The sequence below is a fragment of the Lacerta agilis genome, chromosome 6, assembly GCF_009819535.1.
Source record: "Lacerta agilis isolate rLacAgi1 chromosome 6, rLacAgi1.pri, whole genome shotgun sequence".
Classification (NCBI taxonomy): domain Eukaryota; kingdom Metazoa; phylum Chordata; class Lepidosauria; order Squamata; family Lacertidae; genus Lacerta; species Lacerta agilis.
The window spans coordinates 89,329,943-89,357,225 of record NC_046317.1 but is presented as its reverse complement, the minus strand read 5'-3'; the positions used below and the strand labels follow the sequence as shown (position 1 = coordinate 89,357,225).

General features: G+C 48.3%; 1 protein-coding gene across 2 annotated transcripts in view; it reads right to left on the bottom strand.

Moving 5' to 3' along the window:
- SAMD10 (sterile alpha motif domain containing 10) overlaps positions 1–26,229 on the bottom strand; it is a 57,035-nt gene extending 30,806 nt beyond the window's left edge. Inside the window, exon 1 of one of the 2 annotated variants that reach the window (XR_004426914.1) lies at positions 25,846–26,229. Coding sequence is in view for 1 of the 2 variants with exons in the window: in XM_033153757.1 (XP_033009648.1) it covers positions 25,846–25,957 (112 nt within the window). In the remaining variant the exon portion in view is untranslated. The remainder of the gene's footprint in view (positions 1–25,845) is intronic. The other variant, XM_033153757.1, reaches the window with a different exon arrangement.
- Between the last annotated feature and the right edge of the window lie 1,054 nt (positions 26,230–27,283).

Below are 27,283 nucleotides of genomic sequence, written 5' to 3'. Positions count from 1 at the left end.
GGAGTTCAGTTTTTGAATAATAAGAATTATATGTTATATTCAGGATTTTAGAGATGCTTAGGTGGGGCACGGCCAAAAAAAGGTTGAGAACCACTGGTGTAGACAATATTGAGCTAAATGGACCAGCAGCTTGACTTAGTTTTGTTTATTCATTTAATACATTTTATATACCGCTTGAAGCAGTTTACAAAATGTTTAAGGCAGCGTCCTTTGTTCATTGTGTTAGATAGCTGGGGCAGTGAGAGATTTCACTTTCTTGGGCTCCATGATCACTGCAGATGGTGACAGCAGTCACGAAATTAGAAGACGCCTGCTTCTTGGGAGGAAAGCAATGACAAACCTAGACAGCATCTTAAAAAGCAGAGACATCACCTTGCCGACAAAGGTCCGTATAGTTAAAGCTATGGTTTTCCCAGTAGTGATGTATGGAAGTGAGAGCTGGACCATAAAGAAGGCTGATTGCAGAAGAATTGATGCTTTTGAATTATGGTGCTGGAGGAGACTCTTGAGAGTCCCATGGACTGCAAGAAGATCAAACCTATCCATTCTGAAGGAAATCAGCCCTGAGTGCTCACTGGAAGGACAGATCCTGAAGATGAGGCTCCAGTACTTTGGCCACCTCATGAGAAGAGAAGACTCCCTAGAAAAGACCCTGATGTTGGGAAAGATGGAGGGCACAAGGAGAAGGGGACGACAGAGGATGAGATGGTTGGACAGTATTCTCGAAGCTACCAACGTGAGTCTGACCAAACTGCGGGAGGCAGTGGAAGACAGGAGTGCCTGGCGTGCTCTGGTCCATGGGGCCACGAAGAGTCGGACACGACTAAATGGCTAAACAACAACAAGCTGGCATTATGGCAGCAACACTTTAAAAAAAAACCAAAAAAACAAATTAACTCTGACTTTAATACATATTTCCCTTAATGGTTTGACTTCCCACCTTTACCTCCATGACGGTTTTATTCCCAGCCTTTCCCAGCTGCATTATGCGGTGTATTTTTATCTCATATAAATATTTCCTCTACTGTATTTCAATTGCTCAGGCAGCAACACCTTTGAAGGTGCATCAAACGGGATAAAGAAAAACCTTAAAATAAAAATATTAATAACACAGAGAGAGAAAACAACGCTTAGTTTTTTCTCAGTCTCATTCTCAACCCTGTCTTTTCCACAGTGGTGTGAAAAGACACCAGGAGCAAAAATCACAGCATCATTTGGGTCTTTCTGTTTCTGCTCTCTGTCAGTCTAGTCACCCAAATGTTGGTTTAAATGTCATCTTATTTTTAAACACACACACACACACACACACATTTCCTTTTCTTCTAACAAAGCCCCAAACTGGTGATACTGATTCACTCCGAGGCAATTAAACCGTGAGGCCGGTGGTGGCTGTGCACTCCAGACACTTTCCACAGGGAGGAAGATGCGCTCAACAGCCAGCTTTCGCACCAGAGGCAGACAAATGATTCACCACACGATCACCCTAGATTTATGCCAGGAATTGGCTGCGGTGGGTTCCTCCACTCAGATGTCTGCTGCGCTGTTGTTGTTGTTCAGTCGTTCAGTCGTGTCCGACTCTTCGTGACCCCATGGACCAGAGCACGCCAGGCACGCCTATCCTTCACTGCCCCCCGCAGTTTGGCCAAACTCATGTTAGTAGCTTCGAGAATACTGTCCAACCATCTCATCCTTTGTCGTCCCCTTCTCCTTGTGCCCTCCATCTTTCCCAACATCAGGGTCTTTTCCAGGGAGTCTTCTCTTCTCATGAGGTGGCCAAAGTACTGGAGCCTCAACTTCAGGATCTGTCCTTCTAGTGAGCACTCAGGGACGATTTCCTTGAGAATGGATAGGTTTGATCTTCTTGCAGTCCATGGGACTCTCAAGAGTCTCCTCCAGCACCATAATTCAAAAGCATCAATTCTTCGGCGATCAGCCTTCTTGATGGTCCAGCTCTCACTTCCGTACATTACTACTGGGAAAACCATAGCTTTAACTATACGGACCTTTGTTGGCAAGGTGATGTCTTTGCTTTTTAAGATGCTGTCTAGGTTTGTCATTGCTTTTCTCCCAAGAAGCAGGCGTCTTCTGATTTCGTGACTGCTGTCACCATCTGCAGTGATCATGGAACCCAAGAAAGTGAAATCTCTCACTGCCTCCATTTCTTCCCCTTCTATTTGCCAGGAGGTGATGGGACCAGTGGCCATGATCTTAGTTTTTTTGATGTTGAGCTTCAGACCATATTTTGCGCTCTCCTCTTTTACCCTCATTAAAAGGTTCTTCAATTCCTCCTCACTTTCTGCCATCAAGGTTGTATCATCAGCATATCTGAGGTTGTTGATATTTTTTCCGGCAATCTTAATTCTGGTTTGGGATTCATCCAGCCCAGCCTTTCGCATGATGAATTCTGCATATAAGTTAAATAAGCAGGGAGACAATATACAGCCTTGTCGTACTCCTTTCCCAATTTTGAACCAATCAGTTATTCCATATCCAGTTCTAACTGTAGCTTCTTGTCCCAAATAGAGATTTCTCAGGAGACGGATGAGGTGATCAGGCACTCCCATTTCTTTAAGAACTTTCCATAGTTTGCTGTGGTTGAAGCAGAAGTAGATGTTTTTCTGGAACTCTGCTGCTGCACTGACCTCGATGCAAAAAGCCGCGCATCATTTCGCACCAGCCGAAAATACACGATAGGGAAACAGGAGACCCTGACATCCTCTGCTTTCCAAAACATAATTTACTTCCAGACTCTATCTGCCTTACACAGAGTCAGAGTGTGGGTCCATGCTGCCCTGTGAAGACTACTTAGGAGGATGAGGAATTTTACACATCACTTGGGAAGAAAGGCAAACTACAAATCATATTTATTAAGGTTTCCAATAAAATAACATGATCTGAAACATTCCAAATTACATTCCAAATTATTCCTCCAATTATAAAACAAAAAAAAGGTTCCAGATTGTCCAAATTATTACTTTAAATTTTACTTAAGGCTTCCCATGCTTCAAAATTCCAGAGGCTCTATTATCATAACTATTGCTTTGCTTTCACTTCCAATATTTTCGCAGCCGCTGACATATCCAACAAGCAAGATAAGTCCAAACAAACAGTATCGCTGTGTGATTTTAAGTCTGTACTCCACATTCCTTCCTTCTCCCTTGCTGGTTGAAATCCAAAAGTCATATTTAGACGGTCGCCATCTTCTTGTTTTTATATTTCATATATTTTTCCACTTTTAAAAGCCCCGATCTGCACCGACTTATTAATCTTCGGAGAGTTAGCCATCTCACTTATAAATCATCACGTAAAAAAGAAAAGGATATGTGGCTTGTCCTCCTACGATCTCATTCTGCAGTCCGGGCATAATTCCAACTGGAAGAAAGGCAAACTAATGCCAGTGTACTGGAAGAAGCAAAGATCACCAGTGTTGAAGCAATGATTCTTCAACATCAACTTCGTTGGACTGGTCATGTTGTTCGGATGCCTGATTATCGCCTTCCAAAGCAACTACTCTATTCCGAACTTAAAAATGGAATGGAAGCAGCATGGCTTCTTGACTCACTAATCAATAATTTGAATTCTTTGAGAGTGTCAACACGGAGATAGAGGCAGCGGCGTGGCGTCGATTTCTGGTGGCTGTGGCGGGCGCTGAGCAGGGAGGGTATAAAGGTGCTGGGCAGTGGGATGCCAGCCCTGCCCTCTCTGCTGCGACCCACCAGAGCAAAGCAGGGCCACACTGAACTGGCTGCCCGGCCACACAGGGGGGAACCGAACCGGCTAACACAGCCCTTGGCAGGTAGAGAGGAGCACTGGGCCAGGCCACACTGGGAGTGCCTGGGGGGGGGCATCTGGTTTGTGCCCCCTTAAAAATTGTGCTCCCAGGGCCATGGCCCTCCTGGCACCCCCACTCCATGCTACGCCCCTGGATAGAGGCAATCTAGTTGACATGTGTACTTAAGACTTACAAAACGCTTTTGACTAAGTAACTCTCCAAAGACTCTAGTAAGCTTAGCAGTCATGGAATAAAGGGAGAGTTCCTCTTTCGCATCCGTGACAGGTTAAGCAACAAGAAGCAGGAAGTAGGAAGCAGGAAGTGCAGCCTCCCAAGGATGGGTATTGAGACCTGTGTTTTTAAACACGTTCATAAATGATTTTGAGCTAAGGGAAAAGCAGTGAGATTGCCAAGTTTCCCGGCGATACCAAAATAGTTCGGGGTGTCCAAAACAAAAGGGATTGCGAAGAGCTCTCCAAACTGGCTGAATGGGCAGTAAAACAGCAAATGCATTTCAATCTAAGCAAGTTCAAAGTGATGCCCATTGGGGACAAAATATCTAAATTCACATATACACTCCTGGGTCAGAACTGGGGGCAGCTGAGCAGGAGAGAGACCTTGGGTTCATTGCGAATCGCTCAAAGAAGATGTTGACCTAGTGCACAGACAACATACTTGCTACATGGTATATCTCTATATACTCCCCAAGGGTATTTTCAAAAGATTATGGAAATCCGCTTGGGATAGGTCTCCACCTTCAATGTTCTGCAGATGTTCTACTACAGAGCTAAGGCCCTTCCCTTGGGAGATCACTCCAAAAACCCAGGTCAGTGGTGCATCCTCTGCAGAGCTGTGGACCTTGGCATGTGCCTGGTCAACTTGACCCTTGATGCCGCTCCAAGACTGCAGCACTTTTGGGAAGGTGGTGCATTTACAAAAAAAACACACACACATCAAAACACGTAAGTGGTGCATTTACCATGTGGACATATTGTAGGTCTTTGATGCTCTGAAAGAGAGAGCATGGCAGAGTCTCTCAAATACCATCCACAGAGAATCACCCTTAGATCAGACTGTTCCACCTGCGTTAACAATCAGAATATCAAAACCCGCCATGATCAAGGAAGGGGGTGTGTGTCAATGAGGAAACTCCCCTGCATGAGACTCGCGCGCCTGTCTCACCGGATTAAAAAAGCGTCCGGCTTTGTCTAAGCTGCCGTTGATCCTGGCAAGCAAAGACGAGCAGCGAGCACTACAATAAACAGGCAGATCAGAGAGCTGAGGAACGGGGGCTCCTGTGTGAGTCTGCCTCGTGTGTTCCAGGAATGAAAGTGTTCCGGAAAGCCATTGATCTATTGTGTGCTAATTCCATTGCCTCTCTAGCTGCGAGACCCTTGACTGAAGCCGGATGTGTGAAATCCACCCCTGAAAGAAGGTAGCTTCAAAGCCAGAGGCGGGGGAAATAAATATGAGCAATTGCCCTTTCGGAGCAATAAACCTGGCCAAGGGGCATAAGCGAGTAGAAAGGGGTCAAGGGAAAAGGAATGGAAATTGGAAACAACAACAAAATGGAGAAGATTAATCAAGCCCTTTGCAAAAGCAGGATTACTGCATCCTTGCAAAGGTTGCAAATGCCCTTGATTCGAAAGGTTGTAGCTGGATTTCAAATGCTCACGCCAGAGAGGAATTTGGGAGTCTTCCCTCCCCTGCGCTCCGGCAGAAGGGGTGTGGCGGCCTACAGTCCCTGGCATCGATTCGTGATTTCTCATGCTCTAACTTTGGGCAGTTAATGAAAGCGGACAAAGGACTCCAGGGCACAGAGATGATGTGGAACACACATGCATGTGCACACAGACAACGTGGTAAGGAAGATCCATGTGCAGACATCAGCCTTCCACACTTGCAGCTGAGACAAATCTGGATGGGCGTTTGCATCCAGCAATGCTCCTGTGGCCCAGAGATGGGTTGCTGTGCTCATTAGGCCTGACACTCCTGCGCAGATTGTGTTTCTGCTAATAAAGCGTTAACTCCAATTCTGAACGGTGCGGTTACTGACCGGCAAGCTCCTGGGAGAGGAGTGCATCTTAGAATCCCTTGAAATCACAAGTGGTGCTGAGCAGGACCTTTCAGATCATGCAGTGCATAAACAGAATCTCAAAGGCGCCCCCGAGATAGCACTTAGGGAATGGCCGCAGATCAGCAACAGATCAGCAACAGAGAGCATCCCTTGCATGCAGAAGATCCCAGGTCTGAGACCATGGAGATTCACTGCCCATCAGTGCAGGCAACCCTGAGCTAGGTGGGCCAACAAGGCAGCTTCTTATATCTTACAAAACTGTTAAGAATGCTGCCCTGCGAGGTTCAGATCATTCACTGTTTATGGCTACATTGCATGATTTGAGAACGGTGTCTCACCTGAGAGGTGTGATTGGGACACAGTTCCGAAAGTGCATGAAAACCGGTACACTTGTGCTGTGCACACACCATACATTTATAAAAAAAACATTACAACTGAAAATCATGGCAATGGGAATCTCCCCTTTTAAACTACTGGAGCAGGATATAGTTCCTGCTAAAAGAACGGTAACGGGTAGATTAGAGGAGATGGACTTGCAGCAGAAAATGGCGTTGGGTAATGGTACACGTTCACCTCTAAACCTTGGTTTACTACCCCCCCTAAAACTCCCAAATTATTTGAATTCCTTAACTTCCTCAGCTCATAGATATGCCTTTATAAAGGCAAGATTTAACGCCTTCCCATCCAATGTGTTGGGAAATAGATTCTCCAATGGACAAATATTGCTCTTATGTGACTGTAATTGCGGAGCACCAGAATCGTTGTATCACATAATCTTTGATTGTGCTCTTCACTCATCGTCCAGGAGTAAGTTTCTTGCTCCATATTTAAAGGGAATTGCCGATGACTCGAACGAAGCCAAACTGAGATACCTACTGAATGATGAAGACCCTCCAAGATCACTTACGGTTGCCAGATTTCTGATCACCGTCCTATCCCAAAAGAAGAAAAACGGACTTCTGGGTGGATTGGACATTCCTTTTAAATCATGACTCAGGATGTAATTATGTGTTACCTTAATTGATGTTTTTATAATTTTATAAATGTGGGGTGATGTTTTATGTTGTAAATTTACTGCTTAGTCTGTTACTTTAAAGTCCTTTCGAAGTTCTAAGTAGAAAGGCTAAGTATATATATGTTGTTTGAAAAATCGTGTGCGATGGGCCAATGGCCGTAATAATATCTATCTATCTATCTATCACCATACATTTAAAGCACGACGCTTCCCCCAGAGAATTCTGGGAACTGTGGTTCATTACGGGTGCTGGGAACTGTAGTTCCAGGAGGGACAAAGGAGGGATCGCAGGATTCTTTGCATGTGTGCTTTAAACAGATAGTGTGTTGGAATGGGTATACATTGTATGCGTACTTAAAAAATGGGCACCTTGCTGAATAAATCTGTATCATCGCACGAGTAGTCACCAAGCACTGGGGAACTCTCATTTTCGAAGATAACTGCTGGTTTTGGACTAGTTAAAAATACGGAAAAGCAAGAGGCTGGCTGAGCAACAGCTGGAGCAGATGGAAGGAAATGGGGCCGTAAATAAAGAGGGATTTCGGGAATGGCAAGCAGATTCGCACTTTGATGGAGGAGTCCAGGCCTCGAGAGCCTTTGGTCAACTTGCGAGATATATATGACACAACAGGGTGCAGAGCCTCAAGCTCAGGAGATACAATTCGCACATCTGTACGGGGGTGGAGGGAACATGTTTTGTTCCAGGGCAAAAGGGTTCCAGTTTGGAACGGTGGCAGAACAAATGGGAGCGCACAGTCAATCCATCAGGGATCCTGATTTCATTGCACCAAATGTTGGATTGGGGGGTTGTGCGGAGGGGAGGTCTGAACTGCTTTCTTTTTGTAAACGGGAAATGCAATGTGAAAAAAGAGATTTAAATTAAAATGCATGTCATTCTAACGCATCTATATGGTACCACTCCAAGATATGCCCTTCACGGCCACATTTTGCAGCAGGCATTAAGTTTCCTGGTTGTCTTTAAAAGAAGCCCTACCTACAGGGAATGACAAACCTGAGCTGGGCATGAGCAGAACATGGATTATTATTGCCTTGCAAGGACTAGTTGACCCTTGGGGTGCCTTCAAAGTCTACAGGCCAGATCTCTCCCTGCAGGGCTGCTTTGAAGCTGGTGAAGAACATTTCTGGTTACCACCACCTGGACTTCCCGAGTTATTGCAGTGTCAAGTTGCAGTCCCAGTCTGCACACTTGGTCTCAGTTGGAGACTACCTTGTGGAGTAGGCAATCTCCCAACCACAACAACCTCCTTGGAACTAACCTCATCTTGTTTGCCCTGATCTACCCCCAAACGTGCCTTTGGTACAACTTTGGTTGCCCCTTAAGATATCATCACTAAACTTGGAATGAGGGTTATGGGGGGGGCAGTCTTTGTCGGTGTTTCAATGCTGGGTGCAATTTTGATTTCAAGATGGCACACTGAAATGTGATTTTGGTGTGACTTTGCCCATATTTTTTGGCATAGGTTTGGCCAGCTCTTCAGATATAATCACCAAATTTGACACGAGGGTTTCCGAGCTGGGGGCAGCAGTCTTCATTGATGCTTGGATGCTGGGTGACATTTTGAATCAAGAAGGTGGACCAAATGTGACTTTGGATGGACTGGGCCCATTTTTTTGCCATGACGGGCCCAAGCTCACAAATTACACTGCCCATTTAAAAATAGTATTTTATTTTTTGTTTCTGCAAAATACTTCCATATTGCTGTGCGCTCCGCTAGTAGGTTCCAGTTGGAGCTTGCAGAATCTGGAATTTGCTGGCTGTTTAGGCTATGGTTCTGTTAGCACAACACACTTTTAATGGTTGGGCCACTCAGACGCAGATTGGTTGGGACCGCTGAGATCTTGAGGGATAAAGGAAAGATGCCAAAGTGTGAGAGAATGCATAGTGCCTGCTTTGAGGGACCTGCTGGCTTTTATTTCTTTTCCTGTTCTTCACAACGCCTCAAACAATTCCCTCTGACTGCTGCTTCCGTCTTTTTGCACAAACCACAGTCTGTCCCCGGCTTCTTTCCCGTGCCCCCGAGTTCCTGGAAGCTACCTATCTGGGCCTTGTAATTAAAAGAGGAGGATTAAGAGCTTGGCATCCTTTGCGTGCACACACAACACTCTCCCGCTGGCTAGGGGAGCTCCCCCCCCCTCCTGCCTCATTGTCCGCCCCATCCGATAATCCCTTCCCCCCCCCCCAGCCCCTTGCTGGTTTCATTCACTCTCAAGGCGGGCCATGCAAAACGAGGCAGGATGCAAAGGGCTGGAAAACAGCTTAATCCACAAACGCCACCAGATTTCTAAATCTGCGGCCCACTTCCGCAGCTCAGCCCCTCTTAATCCCATGTCAAGTGGGGATTTCCAGGGTCTTTCATACACCCAGATGAGCAAGGCTGAACGACCCTTGCAGACACATTCATTACTGCCTGCGTGACACGGCTCTCCGATGGGAGTCCCTCAAGTTCCACTCTCCAAGGGTGCATTCAGACGTGGGGCTGGCTGCCTTAGCTTTCCTGGTTCAAATATTAGCACCTCTGCCCTGGTTTCTGATGTTCCTTTTACGCTGCATTGCCCATTGCCAGTGGTGGAGGAAGCTGCTTGGGCGTCTGCGGCAGCGCGCCCAGGGGCGGGGCGCACTGCCCATAGGGACAGGGCCTCCAGAGTGTGCCTGCCTCCTCCCACTCAGCCACCCTACAGCTGGGGGGGGGAGGCAGTGGGTAGACCATTTGGGCAGCGCAGAGCCTGAGTGCAGCCAAGCCACCGCGTCTCTCGCAGGAGAGACACATGACTCAGGCATGCTGCAGGCCCCGGCAGTGAGTGCCGCCCGGCATTTTTTCACCCCCCTCAGTGGTGACACCTGGGGCGGCCCGCACCTACTGCACCCCCCTCCCTCCACCCCTGCCTGTTGCGCTGCGGAACTGTGGCTCTCCGGCAGATATACCTCCACACTGCGTAAAATTTCACTCGTACCAGTAGGCACAGTGTGACACAGCTTTGGGCAGGTCGTCACCTTCGTGGCACATTCGTGCATCTGTTCCCCCATCAATACCGCCCCCAAATCCGTCGCGTTCCTCAAAACAGCCTAACCTACCTCACAGGGCTGTTGTGAGGATAAAATGGGAAGCCTCAAGCTCTTGGGAGGAAAGGTGTGATGTAAATGTGATAAATGAATAAATGGAAACAGTGAGGAAATTGCAGCACAAAACTCCATGTTCGTGAGATTGCGGATGGATTTTTTTTTTCTGGAAGCAATTATCACAGAGATGAGTGTTAAACCGTAAGCTAGATTTCCAGAAGAGGCCGTCATGTCATGTGAAAGATCATATAACGTTTGGAAATTATCAGGCGAAGAAACCTCAAAGAATAAAGTGCTGCCTGAACACAGCCAAAGACTCCTTCACACTAGCAGAAATAGGGGAATAAATTGGGGAAAGAAACACATCTGGGCAAATTTGCTTCCAGATTCATTTGATTATTTTGCAACGTACCTCATTTGGAAGGCTGCAATCGAGGCTAGCTCCAGGTTTGACTGCAATGGGCTTCTAATGCCCCTCTACCTGCCAAAGTAATGAGCTTAGCTGGTGACAGCGGCATGTGACCCTTAAAATTTCCAGCAATGTCCCTGATAATTTTGGGGCACGGTGGGAAATTTAAACAGTGGTTTGCAGACACAGATGTCTGGCTCCTGAGTGACAGCACTGCCTTGCTGGGCCAGTGACTAACAGCTACTCAGGTGCTGGGTGCTGATGCTGGGCCCGGCTGCAAAAACGCTCTGGGGTTGATTTATCACCATTTGTTTAAGTAATTAATTGATCAGTCAATTATGTTTAGATACATGAGAATTGTTCCATGCAACTCAGAAGGCAGTGGACACTCCTTCGCTGGAGGTTCTTAAACAGAGGTCAGATTCTTCTTCTTCTTCTTCTTCTTCTTCTTCTTCTTCTTCTTCTTCTCCTCTAGCTATGCTCCAAGAGCTATTTTAGGGTCTGGATCTGAGCTGGCAACCTAACACCAAACTACATGACAGAGAAAAAGGGGAGGTGGAGTTAGTGCCCTGACACCGCAGAAAAGAGTATTTTGAGATGCTGTAAAAGTCAAGGTAAAGGTACCCTTGACCGTTAGGGTCCATTCGTAGACGACTCTGGGGTTGCGGCGCTCATCTCGCTTAACTGGCCGAGGGAGCCAGCGTACAGCTTCCAGGTCACGTGGCCGGCATGACTAAGCCGCTTCTGGCGAACCAGAGCAGCCCACGGAAATGCTGTTTACCCTCCCACCAGATCAGTACCTATTTATCTACTTGCACTTGGATGTGCTTTCGAACTGGTAATTGGGCAGGAGCTGGGACCGAACAACGGGAGCTCACCCCGTCGCGGGGATTCGAACCGCCGACCTTCTGATCGGCAAGCCCTAGGCTCTGTGGTTTAACCCACAGCGCCACCCGCGATGCTGTAAGTGGGTGCAATTTTTGAGGATTTCATGGTTTATACCTCTCCGGCTCTTAAAATGGTTTCCTCTAGATTGCCTTAATTGGTGTTATATGAGCGTTGTGCCGTGAAATGATTTTAAACTGCCGTTTTAACACCTTAGTTTTATTGGAAGAAGAGGTTTTAGTTTTGCATTTTACGTTTTATTTATACGTGCAAGACATCTTGGGAGGGTTTTTGCCCTGAAACGCAGCATAGACATTTTTAAATAACAAATACGATAAACTCAGGGGAAAGGGGAAATCAGCTTTGCGGTGGCAGGATCTGCCCCATATGTGCAGGAGGGATTCTCCGCAGACATTTGAATGCAGGGACAACCAACATGGCACCCTCTAAATGTTGATGGACCAGAACTCCCATCAGCCCCTGCCAGCGTAGCTGATGGGTGAAAACTGACCATATGGTGCACAGGTTGAGACTGAGGGACAGTGGACCAGCCCCCTGCTGAAACAGTTTGCTGACCCCTGGCTTAAGTCGACAGGTAAATAAACGTGACTTCTGTATTTAGCATGCAGGGTATGACTAGCCATGACTTAGGCCCTTAGAACAACTGAAAAGGGCAGGGGAAGAGGTGAGCCAGTCTCTTCTCAACTGCAAAATGAAACAAAGCTGCAGCCCCACAATGCTTTTCCTTTCTGTGATTTCCTGGCCGTGATGTACATTTTGGCTCCCACCTTGACAAGCTGTTCACTTTTGCCACAGGGGGCATTTTCTACCACGCCTAATTTCCAACACAATCAACACCACCTCCGAACCATAAAATTAAAACAACAACAACACTCCCCCTTTCTCACCTTCAGCAAACAACAGCGCAGCCTCTATCGCTGCTGGTCTCCAGTCGTTTTCTACAGAAAAATAATAATAATTGAGCAACTAGAGGTGTTGGTGGGAAACAACGAAAACAATGCCTTTAAACAACTCTCTTTGATTTATTAGCCTCTTTATTAGCAGAACACCACTCAGCAATTCTGCAAATGCGTTCAGGTCAAAGCTTCCAAGATGGCTTCATAAACACTCAATTTCACCGCTCCTATGAAGGAAAGTTCTTTAATTTGCCAAGCCCAACGGAGGAGGAGGAGGAGGAGGAGGAGGAGGAGGAGGGGAGAGAAGAGAAGAGAGTATCTCGAAAATGAAAGTGTCCTCTGCCCTCAAGGATTGCATCTCCACCCCACCCCATACCCCGCAAATGCCCTGGGGAAACCAGGACATCCTCTATTTTTCATGCAAGAAAACAGCTGCTATTTTGGGCGCCAGGATCTCAAGTGATCTCACCTCCCAAAGTGCACTTTTTTAGTGGCTGTGATCTCATGAGGGTCACTAACCCAGAAGACGTGTGTCCCGGTTTTTGGCCAAGACACGTTGGAGGGTATGCCGCCCCCAACAGAGACCAGCACTGCATAATACACACTCAATGGATGCTGCTTTTCGCTACGCCTGTTGAATATCTTGCTGCGATGCAGCTGCTGAAGAAATCCAAGCAGCACACAGGCTTGCTCTGCTTCCGCAATTGGTGGCAGTAAGTGCTTCTAAATACCTGTTGCTGGAAACTACAGGAGCAGAGAGCAATGAGAAGCCTCTGAGTGACTGTGGAAGCTCCAGGATCCGCCAGCTGCAACAGTCATCTGCTAAAAGCCCCGCACTTCTTGCTTTCTCACTGAGCAGCACTTGGTTTCTTGTTGCAACTTCCTTTATTCTTCTCTCCTGCCTCTTCTCAACCACCCTGTTAGGCAGCTTCGGCCGAGAGGTGGGCTTCTTGACTGGGGATTTGAACCCCGGTCTCCCTGGTTCTAGTCCAGCAATCAAACCATTGCAGCAGTCTTCCGCAACCTGCTGCCAACCAGATGTCTCATGGCTGGGGCTGATGGCAGTTGCTTCCCCAAACATCTGGAAGGCACCTGATTGGGGAGGAATGAAGTACAGTACGCAACACTGGTGTGAGAGAGACAGATAATTACTTTTCAGTGTTACATTATTATTTATTAAATTTGTATACCACCCTTCATCCGAAGATCAGAGGGTGCTTCACAACATAAAAATATAAAGTGAGAACACAAAATAAACAATTAAACAAAAATAAAAAACCCTCCCGCAAGCACATTTAAAAGGCCATGAAATGTTTGCTGTTGTTTAGTCGTTGATCCATTCTTAAACCAAGGCATGCTTTCCCTAATGAGGCTTCCCACCGCCGGTGCCCTTCCACCGTTCAGATTCCGTTTTTGTTGTTGTTCTTTAGTCGTTTAGTCGTGTCCGACTCTTTGTGACCCCATGGACCAGAGCGCGCCAGGCACCCCTATCCTCCACTGCCTCCCGCAGTTTAGTCAAACTCATGCTAGTCGCTTCGAGAACACTGTCCAACCATCTCATCCTCTGCCGTCCCCTTCTCCTTGTGCCTTCCATCTTTCCCAACATCAGGGTCTTTTCCAGGGAGTCTTCTCTTCTCATGAGGTGGCCAAAGTACTGGAGCCTCAACTTCAGGATCTGTCCTTCTAGTGAGCACTCAGGGCTGATATCCTTCAGAATGGATAGGTTTGATCTTCTTGCAGTCCATGGGACTCTCAAGAGTCTCCTCCAGCACCATAATTCAAAAGCATCAATTCTTTGGCGATCAGCCTTCTTTATGGTCCAGCTCTCACTTCCATACATCATTACTGGGAAAACCATAGCTTTAACTATATGGACCTTTGTTGGCAAGGTGATGTCTCTGCTTTTTAAGATGCTGTCTAGGTTTGACATTGCTTTCTGCCAAGAAGCAGGCATCTTTTAATTTCGTGACTGCTGTCACCATCTGCAGTGATCATGGAGCCCAAGGAAGTAAAATCTCTCACTGTCTCCATTTCTTCCCATGAAATGTTAGTCAAATATTGTTGTTGTTGTTGTTGTTGTTGTTTGTTTGTTTGTTTATACTCCACCCATCTGGCTGGGCTTCCCCAGCCACTCTGGGTGGCTCCCAATCGAATATTAAAAACAAAATACAGCATTAAACATTAAAAACTTCCCTAAATAGGGCTGCCTTCAGACGTCTTCTAAAAGTGGGATAGTTGCTTATTTCCTTTCAAAGTCCTGGTTATAGAGAAATGCTTTCATCTCGCACCTAAAGATATGCAAGAAAGGTGCCAGGCATGCCTCCCTGGGGAGGGCATCCCACAAGTGGGGAGCCACCACAGAAAAGTCCCGTTCTTCTGTTGCCACCCTACAGCCCTCTCGTGGAGGAGGCACGTGAAGAAGGGCCTCAGCTGATGATCTCAGGGTCCGGGTCAGTTCATCTAGGGAGAAGCAGTCCTTGAGTAAACAAACATAGGATCGGGTCAGCTCGCAATGCTGAGACACGCACTTCCTTGCCGAGTGCAACGCACACAACATATCACGTTAAAGTGCTTCGGAAATAGGCCAGTTAGCCTCCAGATCCTACGAGCTATTTATCTCCAGGCGGGGAAATGGATTTGCGGTCAGGAACGACAAGCTAGGTGCGTGTTCTTCAGTAACAGGCAACAAAGAAAATCAAGAGTCCCCTGGGATTCCTTTGGAAAGGAGAATCATTCGCATAGATCCAGCGCCTCGCCACAGCAGCTTTTTATGTACTAGCTGTACTTGATCAGAGAACCAGGCGGGAAGGAAGGCTCACTGTGGTCTGACTTATTTTCTTCGGCTGAACATATTGGTTTTAATCCCTCTTCCGTGAGAGGTAACAAACTCGGAGCATCATCAGCAGAGCTGCTTTCCTTCCAAAAGGAGAGAACGCTGGGTTCTTAAGAGTCAAACTGGACGTGATGTTTACTGTGCGGATGTAATTACGGTATATATTTTTTGGTTTAGTGCAGAGCATTCCCTGAGTTTCCTCAGGACTCTGGGAGGTAGGGATGGGAAAGTTTAACTCACTGTCTCGCTTGAGATGCAAGAAGCAGCTTCAGAGACTAGGCTACACTGGAGTAGTGGTTAGATTGTGGGACTAAGACCCGGGAGACCACGATTTAAATTCCCACATGGCCATGAACCTCACAGGACCTCGCCAGCCACTGTCTCGGCATCAAATATATCACAGGGTTTCTGTGGTGATAAAATGAAGAGAGGGAGAACCACACATGCCACATTTGAGTTCCTTGGAGGGAAAGCAGGGTAGAAGCGTTAGGATATCCTATGTGGTCCAGAAAATTCTCGGGCTGATCTTGCCTTTAAAAAACCACATGTTTGTTGTAGACAGCCACAGTATTTATTTATTTACTCATTCATTCATTCATTCATTCATTCATTCCCCACCTATCTGGCTGGATTTACCCAGCTACTCTGGGTGGCTCCCAATAGAATATTAAAAACACAATAAATACCGGTACATGGAGCACGGGAGAAGATCCCTGTCTTCTCACACGATGCGGAAGGAGATGGGAGCTGCAGCATTCGTAAGGGCCCTCCTGGATCAGACCAAAGACCCATCTGGTCTAGCAATCTGTCTCCCACAGAGGATGATGGCCAGATGCCTCTGGGAATCCCACAAGCACAGCGCGGGTGCAAGAGAGCAAGGCTGTTCAGTGCACCTGCTGAAGTTGCTTCTCTCGCACAACAAGCTTTATCCCGGTTGGCATCTGTCTTGGGTTTTAACTGATTCTGTGTATGTGCTGTTGTTGTTAAAATGTTTTCTTTCTTATTCATATGCTAGAGCAGGGTCGTGGGTTCGAGCCCCACATTGGGTGAACGATTCCTGCATTGCAGGGGGTTGGACTAGATGACACACGGGGTCCCTTCTAGGATTCTATTAAAAGATGCTTTTATATATGCAACTTCGTGTGTGTGTGTGTGTGTGTGTGTTATATTGTACAAATCGTTTTAGGATGCCTCATGGGAAATAATTCAGAACTGAAGTAAACAAATGAAGGCACAATACAGCTTGGCTCTTAGGACTAGTCCTCACTGACAGATCTGCACTTCAGACTGCCCAGGCAAATGAATGCTCCTTTGATGCAATATATATATATATTCCCGACACATATAGAGAACTAGCCAGCTAGGGCAGTGCCTTCAAAATTCTGTCCCAACTCTGCACTGGACCACATGAATATTGCTGAAAGCGATGGCAGCAGACCACAGAACGATTTCTAGTTTTACTACTATCCATTTTAAAAATTAACTTTGAGTCACTGTCTTTTATTCCTCTGAGGAAGACAGAGCCCTTTTCCTCTGTCAGTGCCGATCTTTCCTGCTCCCCCTTCCAGGAAGAACTATGGAGCAGTCACCGTACTTGCCATTCTTCAAACACACACAGAGAAAGTCACCACCACATGCAGACTGAAAAACTGGGCTTTTAAATCCTTGTTAAGGCCACTGCCTTGGTTAGTTTTGCTTAGTTGAGACCGCTGTATTTTTTGTTTTCACGGCAACGTGAGTCGCCTAAGGTGGGCTGTGTCCCCAAAGGTGGCACATAATTCTAGGAGCAAATAAACTCAGCCTTGGAGTGCTTTTATGAAAAATCCATTTACTTACACAACTTGTGGTTGCAGCCGAGATCCTTTGACCTTGCTGCATCCTGTGGATTCTTAATTGGCAAATTTAACAAGTGTCCCTTTCCTCCTGCAGAAAGACAGCTTCAGGTGCAGCGATAAAAGCTTTTCCTTTCTGCAGCTCAGGCAGGTTGTGAAGCAGGGATGGGAAACTTTTCTGAGCCTGAGGGCCATATTCCTTTTCCGGGGGCTGCATTGCAGTGTTGGGCAGGGCCAGGTGCAAAAAGGGCCAGAGCAACAGATATATATCCGGTAACTTTTTTTTTTACCTTTGCACAATACAACACCTATGCAAAAATTCACAGGATTTTACAGCCCCTCCCCAACCACAACCAATACCTCTCTCCAGCCTCCCAGGTGAGCAAGAGGCATTAATATCACAGTCCAAGGATGCATTCCTGCCAATCAGAAGTGCTTGAGGATGGGGGCATGGGCTGTGGAGAGTCCGGAGGGCCCACAGAGAGAGATGTGAAGGGGCAGATAAAAGAAAGTTACTTTTTCACGCAGTGCATAGTTTAACTATGGAACTCACCTCCACTGGATGCAGTGATGGCCACCAACTTGGGTGGCTTTAAGAGAGGGTTGGACAAATTCATGGAGCAGAGGGCTATCAACAGCTACTAGCCAGGATAACTATGCCCCAGGACTGACCTGCTGGGAGCCAAAGGGCCCTGCCCTGCTTCTCTCCACCTGGCTTGGGGCCCGACAGGCTCCATAAAGGGCTGCTGCTGCTGCTCATCAACAGAGAGGGCTCCTTTTTAATATTGTTTTTTTATATTTATCTATTTAACTATGTCATTTTAAATTGTTGTTACTATTAATGTTGTATTTTTAGTTTTAGATTTTATGATTTATATGGAAAATTGTTTTCCATTTGGTTGTATTAGGCAGTTGGCCCCCTACCTCTCTCTCGCCCTGATGCAGCCACAGTGATCCATGCGACGGTCACCTCCAGACTTGATTATTGTAACTCGCTCTACGCAGGGCTGCCCCTGAAGCTGACCCAGAAACTCCAGCGGGTGCAGAATGCCGCGGCGAGGCTCCTCACGGGGTCTTTGCCGCGGGACCACATTCACCCAGTGCTCTACCAGCTGCACTGGCTCCCGGTGGAGTACAGGGTCAGGTTTAAGGTGCTGGTTTTGACCTTTAAAGCCCTATGCAGCTTAGGACCCTCGTACCTAAGGGACCGCCTCTCCTGGTATGTCCCGGGTAGGACCTTAAGGGCCTCAAATGATAACTTTTTGGAGATCCCGAGCCATAAGGATGCTAGGTTGGCTTCAACTAGGGCCAGGGCCTTCTCAGTACTGGCCCCGACTTGGTGGAACACTCTGTCACAAGAGTCCAGGGCCCTGTGGGATTTGGCATCTTTCCGCAGGGCCTGCAAGATGGAGCTGTTCCACCTGGCCTTTGGGTTGGTTTCAGTTTAACCCTGATGTTTTCATTCTTTTGGTGTGATTGGTGGGCTACTTAAAAATGAGGCTGCAGTCTAAATTAAATTTTAAATTGTATTTTAATCTGTATTTTTAATGATTTGTTTTGTGTTTTTGTTGTGATTTTATTGGTGTTAGCTGCACTGAGCCAGGTTTGGAGGGGAAGGGCGGGGTATAAATAAAAAATTATTATTATTATTATTATTATTATTATTATTATTATTATTATCATTATCATTATTATTATTATTATTATTATTATGTACCTTTTGATGCGTTTTATCTATTGTTTATTACTTTTGTTATGTTGGTTATGTTGGTAATTATGTAAATCTTGTAAGCCGCCTTGAGCATAGTTTTAACTATGGAAAGGCAGCATACAGATAAAATGATGATGATGATGATGATGGTCTGCCCTCCACTGGGTCAGAGGCAGTAATGCTTCTGAATGCCAGTGGCTGGAAACCACAGGAAGGGAGAGTGCTGCTCCTGTGTTCAAATCCTGCTTGCTGGTGCCTGGCTGGTCACTGTGAGAACAGGATGCTGCACTAGATGAGCCACTGGCCTGATCCAGAAGGGCCCTTCTTGCGGTCTTAGAAGTTCTTAGAAGGAAGTGGAAGGAGAGAGTTTGGGAGGGAGATGATGATGATGATGATACCGAGCAAGAGAGGGTCACTTGATAAGGAAGGCTATTGCACTAACACTATGGAACACTATGGTGCCCCATGATATTCTTGTAAAGAAGCTGGTAAAATGTGGGCTGGACAATGCTACCATTCAGTGGATTTGTAACTGGCTGACTGACCGAACCCAAAGGGTACTCATCAATGGCTCCTCTTCATCTTGGAGAAAAGTGACTAGTGGGGTGCCACAGGGTTCTGTCTTGGGCCCAGTCTATTCAACATCTTTATCAATGACTTGGATGATGGGCTTGAGGGCATCCTGATCAAGTTTGCAGATGACACCAAATTGGGAGGGGTGGCTAATACCCCAGAGGACAGGATTACACTTCAAAATGAATTTAACAGATTAGAGAACTGGGCCAAAGCAAACAAGATGAATTTTAACAGGGAGAAATGTAAAGTGCTACACTTGGGCAAAAAAAATGAAAGGCACAAATACAGGATGTGTGACACCTGGCTTGAGAGCAGTACATGTGAAAAGGATCTAGGAGTCTTGGTAGACCACAAACTTGACGTGAGTCAACAGTGTGATGCAGCAGCTAAAAAAGCCAATGCAATTCTGGGATGCATCAATAGGAGTATAGCGTCTAGATCAAGGGAAGTAATACTACCACTATATTCCGCTCTGGTCAGACCTCACCTGGAATACTGTGTCCAGTTCTGGGCACCACAGTTCAAGAAGGATACTGACAAGCTGGAACATGTCCAGAGGAGGGCAACCAAAATGGTCCAAGGCCTGGAAACGATGCCTTATGAGGAACGGCTTAGGGAGCTGGGTGTGTTTAGCCTGGAGAAGAGAAGGTTAAGGGGTGATATGATAGCCATGTTCAAATATATAAAAGGATGTCATATAGAGGAGGGAGAAAGGTTGTTTTCTGCTGCTCCAGAGAAGCGGACACGGGGCAATGGATTCAAACTACAAGAAAGAAGATTCCACCTAAACATTAGGAAGAACTTCCTGACAGTGAGAGCTGTTTGACAGTGGGATTTGCTGCCAAGGAGTGTGGTGGAGTCTCCTTCTTTGGAGGTCTTTAAGCGGAGGCTTGACAGCCATCTGTCAGGAATGCCTTGATGGTGTTTCCTGCTTGGCAGGGGGTTGGACTGGATGGCCCTTGTGGTCTCTTCCAACTCTAGGATTCTATGATTCTAACTTGATTGATCTGTGTGGTTTGGAATATCTCCCAAAGAATTTGCATACGCAGCAGAGAAGGACCAGGGAGGAGGGTTTGGAGGAGAGGGAAACCACACAATGAATTTGTTAGGCTTCTTTTGCAGGTGACAAGTCCTTTATACTGTATTTATGTGTTGAGGATCTGGGTGGGGGAGCAGAGGAATAAACGCTCTCCAGCGGCCATTCAAATCAACTGGAAATGAGGCAGGAGAAGAAACGTTTCATTTTCACCCCGGCCCGGCATCTAAGAGAGACCGCTTAACGCAGTGGAAAGAACCTCCAGGTGCTCAGACTATTCTTACATGCCGCTGTCAACATCGAAAATTCTTTCCAGTAGCACCTTAGAGACCAACTGAGTTTGTTCCTGGTATGAGCTTTTCGTGTGCTGTCAACATCGCCTTCCTTACCGGCTGAGGTCTCTCTCTCTCTCTCTCTCTCTTTTTTTTTGCAAAGAGAACAATTGGGCTGTGTTTGCCCACTGAGCCCAGAGGTGTGATCAGAAAGGACAACTTGACCCCTTTCTTCACCTTCCCCGTCTGAAAGGAACAACTTTGCAAGCGAGACATTTCGCTTCGCTAGCTCCCAGCGGTCAGTCTCCTCTGCGTAAATATTGTGACAACCTTTCCCCCCCCCTTTCCTTTTTGAGGGGCAAGACACTCAAATTACTGTTACATTGTAAAACAGGATGGGGACGTTATAGCAATAGTCTCTCCCCCCCCCGGGGGGGGGGGCTGCACCAGAAGTTATTGTTCTGGGGTTCGGCTATGGAGCACGCGAGTAATAAAAAGAAAATATGAGCATGTGCAAAGTGCATTTCAGCAAGTAGTCAGAACCAGCTCCCACATATCTGGGAGTTGAAGCTGCCAGAAAAGATAATGCAGTTTCTGTCACGCCTGAACTTGCTCATAATATTTTTAGTTGCAATGAATTTGACATAATCCTTGCCTTTTTTTAAAAAAAAGCCAGCTGGGCTAGCAGCCAGGTCCAAATCTTACAGCAGCATCTTGGAGTTCGCAAATCTCTGGCGAGACGCAATCTCACTAGGAGGCATGGGTGAGTCACTTTCTCACAGCCTCGGTTCCTTATCTGTAAAATGGGAATAATACTGAGTTGAGTCACAGGGTTGGCTGTCCTGCCTCAGCCTTTGAGGCTAGGATGGGCTGCTAAGCGTAAACCACAGCAAGGGTGTGGTGCCAGGACATCGGCACCTGCTCAACTGGGAAGCGGCAGGAACCGCAGAGAGAAATAGCCAGAGCTCTCAGCGCATGAAGCAAAACAGCTGCAATTGTTTGATGGCAGGGGCTGACCAAAGTTGTTACCCAGCCACCCTTCCATGCTAGAGACAGCGTGTCACAATGGTTAGATCGCTAGACTATGGCTGCGTGCACACCGTCCATATAAAGCAGATGGCTCCCCCCTCAAAGAATCCTGGGAGCTTTAGTTTGTTAAGGGTGCTGGGAATTAGAGTTCTGTGTGAACTATAATTCACAGGATTTGAGAGCTACCTTTCCCAGCACCTGTAACAAACTGGGGCCATCGTCACCCTCTTTAGTGTTGTAAGTAGGGCACACAGCTGTTTAAATAGCTGGGGCGGCTGCCAACACATCCGGCCCAGAAGAAAACCAAAGTGGCTCACAGATCCAATGGACTAGTGACTTGATTTGGGGAAAGGGGGATTTATATTGGTTTGGTTTGATGTGGATGTGTTGCTTTCGTTCGTTACAGCAGGATCCTCTGTATGTGCCACACATGTCTCAAGCTACCTAGGGCCGTCGCTATTCCTCTGCCTTACATAAACCACCAGCAATAAGTTTTAGTATCATAGAATTGGAATGGGTCTCCCCAGGGTCATCTAGTCCAACCCCCTGCAATGCCGAAATATTTTGCCCAATGTGGGGCTCAAACCCGCCACCCTGAGATTAAGAACCTCATGCTTTGTCAACGGAACTATCGCTTTCTTGCAAGACTGTCGTGAGGTCTGATGCCTGGACAGCACAGTTGGTCAGATTGTGGTGCAGATAACCCCAAGGTTGCAGGTTCGATCCCCGACAGGGGCAGCTGCATATTCCTGCATTGCAGGGGGTTGGACTAGATGATCCTCAGGGTCCCTTCCAGCTCTACCATTCTATGACAGCTGAGATATTGCACGTGAAGCACTCCAGGAAAGAACGACCTAAGCGCTACATGCTTTGTACAGGAGAGCAGCCTGAAATGTCATGGCTGCATGGCTTGAGCTGTAACAGAATAAAGGGAACCTGCAGAGATTCCTTTTCTTCTGCGTTCCTGATTATTTCCACACGTGACTCTATCTGGGCAGTTATACGTGAACCTGCTTCCAATGCGCTCTGCACCTGCAAAAGTTTCAGGGTAGACATACGGCTTTGTTTCCAGCAATTATGCGGTAAGAAGTGTTGCAGAACTAATAAAGCAGAAGGACATGCGAGTGGCCAAGTATAAATCCACAGCTAACGTGCCATTATTGTGTCAATGATATGTTGGGAGGATACGCCCACAAAAAGACATCGGTCCGGTGGGGCCCAAGAAGTCCCAGGTTCAAATCTCATCCTAGCCAAGCCCTCACGAACAACAACAAGCCTCTGCCTGTCTATTCACGAGGATGTTGCTCAACGGAACTTACTCAAGCACTACATTGGTATCCCGTCCTTCCTCCAAGAATCATAGAATTGTAAGGGATCCCAAGGGTCATCTAGTCCAACCCCATATAGAAGCAGCATGTATGTTCCCCATACACCAATCCAGCCTCACAACAACCCTGCGGGGTGGGCAGGTGACTAGGACAAGTCACTCCATTCAGTTTCATGTCTGAGATGGGGGGTCAAGCCCAGATTGCCCTGGTCCTGGTCTGAAACTCGGCTCTAACCACTACGAGACACTGTCTCCCAGCGCGAAAGTGGTGGCAGGCAGCAATTATGTCTTCTCCTGGTACCTCTTTTCCAGTTCCATCGGAGTGAATGGAGCAAAAAGGAGGAACTTCCGCTCCATTTGCTTGTGCAGAAGGCGGGAAAATGAAAATGGGGGTGGCTCATTGGTCCCACCCCCCAACATGACACCCCAAGGGTCCAGGAAGGATATCATGGGGCCCATGCAGCCTTTCAAGATTTTGTCTGGCCCCCTCCAGGGAACCCATTTATTTGCTTGCCCAAATCTTATGTGGGCTTTACTCATTCATTCTTATGTGCCTATGGGGTGTTTATACGACAGTGAGCATTCCCTTTCACTTGCAGGGGGCTGGCTGGCTCTATGTATCTATCATCTATCTATCTATCTATCTATCTATCTATCTATCTACATCTTCCTCTTAATCGTTCATTCATCCCCCCCCACACACACTTTGCAGTGTGTTTTCCTGCCAACTTCCTATCCACCAAAAGTCCTTTTTTTAAAGTTAATTTGCTTTAAATCCACTTTAACTGTGGAAGCCTAGATTCCTGGTATGCCCTTGGATCCTTCCCACAAGGTGTCAAAAATATTGGGGCACAGTCCCATCATCCCTGACCTCTGCCCAACATCTGGAGGGCCACAGCTCCCCCCATTCTCGCCCCAGAGGACTTTCTCCAATTAGTTTGGAGGGCCCGAACTCTTGCCCCACACATAGCAGCTGCCTGTTCTGCATAGTGTGCTGGGCTAGCCCAGAATGAACATGGACTGCCTCTGTGAATTTCAAAGCACCATATAAATGTGACGGCGTTACTACTGCCGTTGTCGTGCCTCGCTGCGGAATAACTACCACCCCAGGCTCCTTCCTCGCAGATGCAAAACGCTGATCGGAAACCCATTTTGCTCCTTTAAAAAAAGGTTGGGGAGAACCTTGATGGAGACCGCTCTTTCGCCACTCAGAGCTTGACAAGGTCATTAAAGGATGTTGAGGGATAACACGGGATTCTTGAGATTGCTCCTCTACTGCCTTCTTGCCCCTGTGAGTCTCTGAACCGAGCGTCCACATTTACTCTGAATTATTCAGTCTGGAAGATTGCATGGAAATGCTGTTTACACACATCTGCGAGTCCTCAAGGCTTACTCCCAGGGTGGTTTTATTTAGGAAGGTCAATGGGTATCTGTCCCCAAACATGTATGTGTGCTCAGAATTAAGTCCTGCTGAATTCAGTGGGGCTTATTGAAAGAACCATAGCTCAGCGGCAGAATCACACCCAAATGTCCCAGGTTCAATCCCCAATGGCATCTCCAGTCAGTGCTGCGAGAAACTCCTGTCTGAAATCCTGGGCTGCAGCTTCCGATCAACAGAGACAAATTACCGAGCTGGATGGACCAATGTTCAGTATAAAGGGAGCCTCCTTGTTTAGGATATGTCTGTCAATGCTCAGTGCCTGTACTTGTGAATGAGTGGGAGTTACTCCCTAGTAAACATGGCTGGCATATGAGCTGCAACGTTGTTTAGTTGCCCTGTGCTTCCAACAACCGGGAGCCTTCCAGATATTTTGGACTTCAAATCCTATCAGTCTCATCCAGCACAGCTGGTCTAACTGGATGCAAGGCTAGTCTTTCTCTCTTTTATCGCACTTTACAGCTCTCACATTGGACGGGTAGTATATACTCTGCTTTGGAAAACTCACAGCACTCCACAGAAGGTCTAAATAGAAGCCTCTCTAAGGGCTGGGAATGGTTTTCAGCAATTTGGCAAAACTCGGGAATATAAAAAGGCACCTGCAGAGCAAAGAGTACACCTGACCATGTGCAGAATGGAAGTCGCTCCCACACTGAATAACATCTACACAACATCTGAGGGTACCCAGGCCAGAGACTGTGGCTTAGCAGACTTAACACCCACAACCTTTTTTTAAAAAAAGAAATTAAAACAGCCCCCCCACCCAACACAGTGTTCCTTGTGCCTGAGATACAAGCATTCCCAGCGGCAACCTCCCTCCTTAAATCTGCTGTCAGTTGGCAGTCTCAAACACTTCCCATCCCCATACAGGTCATTTCAGGAGCAGAGGCACCCCCAGCTCAAGGCAGCTGACTCCCATGCAAATGTCCCCAGGGATGCCAGCTTTTCATTTTGTTCACTTTAAAGATGCCCAGAGCAGCACCCACCACTACAAAAGCAGCAGTGCCCCCCCCCCAAGTCACAGAGCCTCATTTTCACCTCTGACATTGGAATCAGAAGTCAAGAGGGACACTGAGCCTGTGCAGAGTGCTTCCCGTGCACGCATGGGAGGACGCCACAGCAACCTACCTAGACAGCAGGGGAAGGCTACCAGGTCAGACATCTTTTCAGAAACCCAGCGCTCGGGAGAGTCCGTGCAACCATTCCCTACACGGGCACATGAAGCTACTCGCAAGCATCGGGGCACCTTCCGAGCCCCATACCACCTCTTCTGCCCAGCCACCTACGCGCATCAGAGCCTCGGGCATGCTCATCCTTCATCCTCACCCGCAAGACGGAAGAATAGCTGGCGACCCCCAGCCCTTCACCTCCATTTCTCAGTCTCTTAAGCTCTTGTTCCTCATCCACACGCCGCGCGCGCCTAACTTAACACGGAGGTCGAACAAATGCCCTCCGGAGTCCCGGCTTGCATGCGATGATTAGAAAAGAGCCCCGGAGGGCATCAGCCAAGCCCTCGAGCCGGACTCAGAACAAAGAGGGGGCCCCCCCGCTCACCTGAGAGCCACAGGCGAGGGTCGCCAGGTACCCAAAGCTGCCCAGGCGCCCCGTGACGGCTACCCACCCCGCTGCTTTCTTACCTTCCATCTCCTTGGTCTCGCCGCAGTTCATCGCCAGAGCCCGTTCATGGCCCCCTCCCGTGTCCGGCAAGGGGTTGCCTTTGGAGCGGAATTCCGCGAACATCAAGCGCATGCGGCCCGAGGCGCGGGGATGGGCGGCGGGATTCAGACGATAGACGGTCTGGCGCAAAGAGGTCCAGGCTGGGCGGGGCAGGACAAGAGCCCGCGTTGCTGCCGCTGATGTGGACAGACCCCGGCGCTCTCCTCCTTTCCGCGTTCAAGACACTTCGGCAAAGTGGCCAGCGCACGCCTTGCGCACCGCCTATCACTGCAAATCCGCCTCCTCCTCTTTCCCTCCTCCTCCCTTCCCGCTTTTGTCTCTCTCTCTCTCTCTCTCTCCTACTCTCAAGTCACCCGACGACGCTGCTGCTGCTGCTGCTGCTGCTGCTGCCGGATCGGATGGAGACGATGCTCAAACACGCCCCTCGCCGACATCCCTGCAAGGTCATCCTCGCCGCCGCCCATGCCAGCCCCTGCCTCGTTGCGCAGCAAGGCGCACGGCAGAGTCCAACAACAAGGCGATAATTTCGCCTTCGCCTTCGCCGCCGCCGGTCCTCCCACCCCGAGCTGGGCGGGGAAGCGCTGCGGACGCAGCGGCTGCCTGCAAGTCCCGGACAAAGCCCAGCAAGAGGCGAGGCGTCGTGCTGGTGGTGGCGGCGCACAGGAGCGCCGCTGTGCGCGTCTCCAGCGCGCCGAGAGCCCTTCGGCGGCGCCTGGGCTGGGCCCAGCAGGCACGACCCCGGCTCCGGCAGGGAGGAGAAGCTCTCCGCGAGGTTGCGAAAGGAGAGGAGGAGCCGCGGGAGGCGAGAGCCGCCGGGATCGGGCCTGCAACCTGCCGGCCGGGGAAAGAAGCCGGGAGCCGCACGGCGTGCCCGACCGGGAGGTGCTTCGTAGCGCGGCTGGCGAGGGCGCGTTGGCGGCGTTGGTTTGCGTATCGAGATGGCTGGAGGCGAGGTCAAGGCTCGCGGGCTACCTCTCGGCCGCCGGGCCGGCGTGGGCACCATCCGGCCGGGTTCTGGCTAGCTCCGGCGAGCAGCAGCTCTCCCTGCGCGATCCCGCCCATCCCGCGCTGGCTTTTCCCCGGCGGCCACCGCCCTGAAGGGCTCTCGGCTTGGCCGGCTGCTGCGCAAGGGCGCTCCCGGGGAGGCCTCCGCCGTCGCCCCGCGCTTGGGCGCGCACGTGCTCCCACTGCGCACACGCCCCGATCCGCCTCGCCCTGCCCTGCCTCTAGTTGGGCTGGTTTTGCCAGCCGTACCTTTTTTATTCATTTATTTTTCCCCCCACGCCTTTTGCAGTGCAATACTATGCATATCTACCCAGGTCAATGGCTTACTCCCAAGTAATCCTATGCACGCTTAACTCGGAGAGCAACCCAATCGAATTCGCTGGAGCTTCGTGT